General features: G+C 39.1%; 1 protein-coding gene across 1 annotated transcript in view; it reads left to right on the forward strand.

The window, feature by feature from the left end:
- The window catches only part of LOC121372894, a 23,483-nt gene extending 21,255 nt beyond the window's left edge, over positions 1–2,228 (forward strand). The window contains exon 5 of the mRNA XM_041499330.1: positions 2,044–2,228. Within this exon, the coding sequence (XP_041355264.1) occupies positions 2,044–2,160 (117 nt within the window). The 3' untranslated portion in view covers positions 2,161–2,228. The remainder of the gene's footprint in view (positions 1–2,043) is intronic.
- The last annotated feature ends 694 nt before the right edge of the window (positions 2,229–2,922 follow it).

Consider the following 2,922-nt stretch of genomic DNA (forward strand, 5'->3'; position numbering starts at 1 on the left):
AAGAGTAACATTCGTGCACACACACACACGGAAGACTGAACCTGCCCCTGCACATAGAGCTGGATTCAACTGGGGTAAGTTGTAATTATGCCAACCTTTGGACGACAACACATGCAACATTACACTCTATTGTACGCTATACATTAAACCGAATGGCCATTGCGAATGAGTCAAACTAATAGGCCACATTGACGAAGCTTGGAAATATGTTACCTGTTTTCTAACCGAGCACAGACCAGAAACGCCATTGTGCCATTATTCTTACGGAAAGCATAATTAATAACTATAATTTGGTAACAGTACTAACGGTTTAGCTTGTTTCCGTACCGGTTAGTGACTTAAATATGGTGACATTCTCAGAAATGTTATTTTTTATATATTAAACACGAACTGTGTTAAATATAGCGTGCATTTTAATTGTAAAGATCTGGAAGCAAATTGCTAGGACGTCACAAACTACACTGGCAGTGGTAACCAATCACTATCCGTGACAGTAACGGTGTAGTTGAGAAATCTCTATATAATATTGTTAAATGCGTGAACAGAATATATATATACAGAGGTTTTTCAACTACACCTTTACTGTTCATCGAACTTGGCTCAGTCGCAGGATCGAACCACCTTGGTCGATCCATTAAAATGATTGGGGTTTGTCTCGTTCCAACCAGTGCATAATAAATGGTTATAGGCCGTGGTATGTGCTAAACAAACTTTAAGTTTAACTTTCTGATCCACATTCAATTTCAATCTAATGCACGATGGTAACAGGCTTATACCCTTAGTTGTGGACGTGCGCTTCAACGTTGGTGGTGACATAAACACCGTGGTTATCAACTCCTTCACTGGTTATTGGGGCAGACAAGACTCTTACAAGCCATCCTTTTCATTCGCCACAAATCAACAATTTAACCTGACTATCCTAGTGACGGATTATGGATTTGAAGGCGTGTTGAATTAAAAAAAAATCTCATACATTTTCCGGAAGAGTATTTCTCGACCCGAACCCACTACAAACTTCTCTCGCCTCAGTCTAGCCTCCCCAACCCTCCGATGAAATCCCTGCACATGCGCCTGCAGTGGTACTGTCTACGGAAACTCAGTCAGTGGTACTCTCTACGGTAACTCAGTCAGTGGTACTGTCTACGGTAACTCAGTCAGTGGTACTGTCTACGGTAACTCAGTCAGTGGTACTCTCTACGGTAACTCAGTCAGTGGTACTGTCTACGGTAACTCAGTCAGTGCTACTGTCTACGGTAACTCAGTCAGTGCTACTGTCTACGGTAACTCAGTCAGTGGTACTCTTTACGGTAACTCAGTCAGTGCTACTGTCTATGGTAACTCAGTCAGTGGTACTGTCTACGGTAACTCAGTCAGTGGCACTCTCTACGGTAACTCAGTACAAAAACAAGAAACAAAAGAAACATCAAATACAACATAAAAATGTAACCCCTGCCGCACCCCCCGCACCCGAAAAGAAAACGAAAATCATAATAAGAAAAGAAAAAAAACGTGAATCATGTTCTGACTGTTTGTTATTTTATTTCAGCTTATTTACCGTTATATTGTTAAGAAATAATATATTCTTAATTATTTGTCATGTGTATAGCCGGCCCTCATTTTCCAAGTATCTGTACACGGGGATCGTTTATATAAAATTCAAGGGTACTTTATACGGTTGTGTTATATATCATTACTCTGATCTGCCGTACGTTTTATGACATATCACAAAAGAGTTTCAAATTAAAAAAAAAAAGCGTTATCTCTGCTTGTTATGGGATTCCTTCGATAGTGGTTTATTTAAAACGTTTTGGATTATACAATAGCGAGGTTTGGTATTCCAAATGAATGTAGTTTCCATTTATAATCCATATTTAGTCAAATAAGGCCCACTAAACTCCCTGGCTGAATGGTTTTAATACAGGTTTTTTTTAATTTGATTGGGGATTGAGATGTATTTATGCTTTGCTATAAATGTTTTGTAGGCTAATACTGAATGCAATAAATGTAATAATAAATATGTATATAATATGTTTAATGTTGTAGGTGACCGTTGATGGCCAGTGGCATGCAACACGGGAACACAATGTTAACGCATCAGTGATCACCGCTATCAGAATAGATGATGCCTGCATTTATCAATCAGTTAAAATGTTTTACTGATTGCCAGAGAGAGGAAATCCACAGACAAACAGACAGAGAGAGACACAGATACAGAAGAACAGAGACCAACCGGGGGGCGGGGGGGGGGGGGGGGGGGGCAGATACGGCAGAGAAGAAAAATTAACACATACATACCGAAAGAGAGAGAGAGAGAGAGAGAGAGAGAGAGAGAGAGAGAGAGAGTGAGAGAGTGAGAGAGTGTGTGTGTGTGTGTGTGTTTGGATTAGCAGTAAAATTAATTTACATGTTTATTTTATTTTATTTTATTTTTGGGGTTTTGGGGTGGGTTTTTTGGTGGGTGATGTTTGTTGGTTTTTTGTGTTGTTTTTTTGTGTTTTTTTGGGAGGTGTGGGGGGGGGGGGGGTTGTTTATTGTTGTGTCTTTTTTTCTGATCTGGTTGTTATGTCTCGAAATATAAGGACACAAATGTATGGAATCAACCATTATGTTGCGAAATGTCCATTGAACTCTGCATTGTGCACGAATACGACCACGAGCACGCATTACGGTCTTGTCGTTCAGATTTATAACATTTAATGTTTTGTTTACATAATGCAAATCAGAAGAAGCACATTTTCCGCCCAGCGTCGTCATAGTTACATTTATTTTCTCATCGCCACCCAACCGTTGTCCTAATGGTTGACATTCAATAGCCGATGATTAACAAATCGGTGACTTTTTGATTGTAGAAACTAAATGGTTAAAATTAAATACAGGTGTTTTATTTGTATAGCAATGTATGTACAATTAAAAATGGAACAC

This window comes from Gigantopelta aegis, chromosome 5 (genome assembly GCF_016097555.1).
Source record: "Gigantopelta aegis isolate Gae_Host chromosome 5, Gae_host_genome, whole genome shotgun sequence".
Classification (NCBI taxonomy): Eukaryota; Metazoa; Mollusca; class Gastropoda; order Neomphalida; family Peltospiridae; genus Gigantopelta; species Gigantopelta aegis.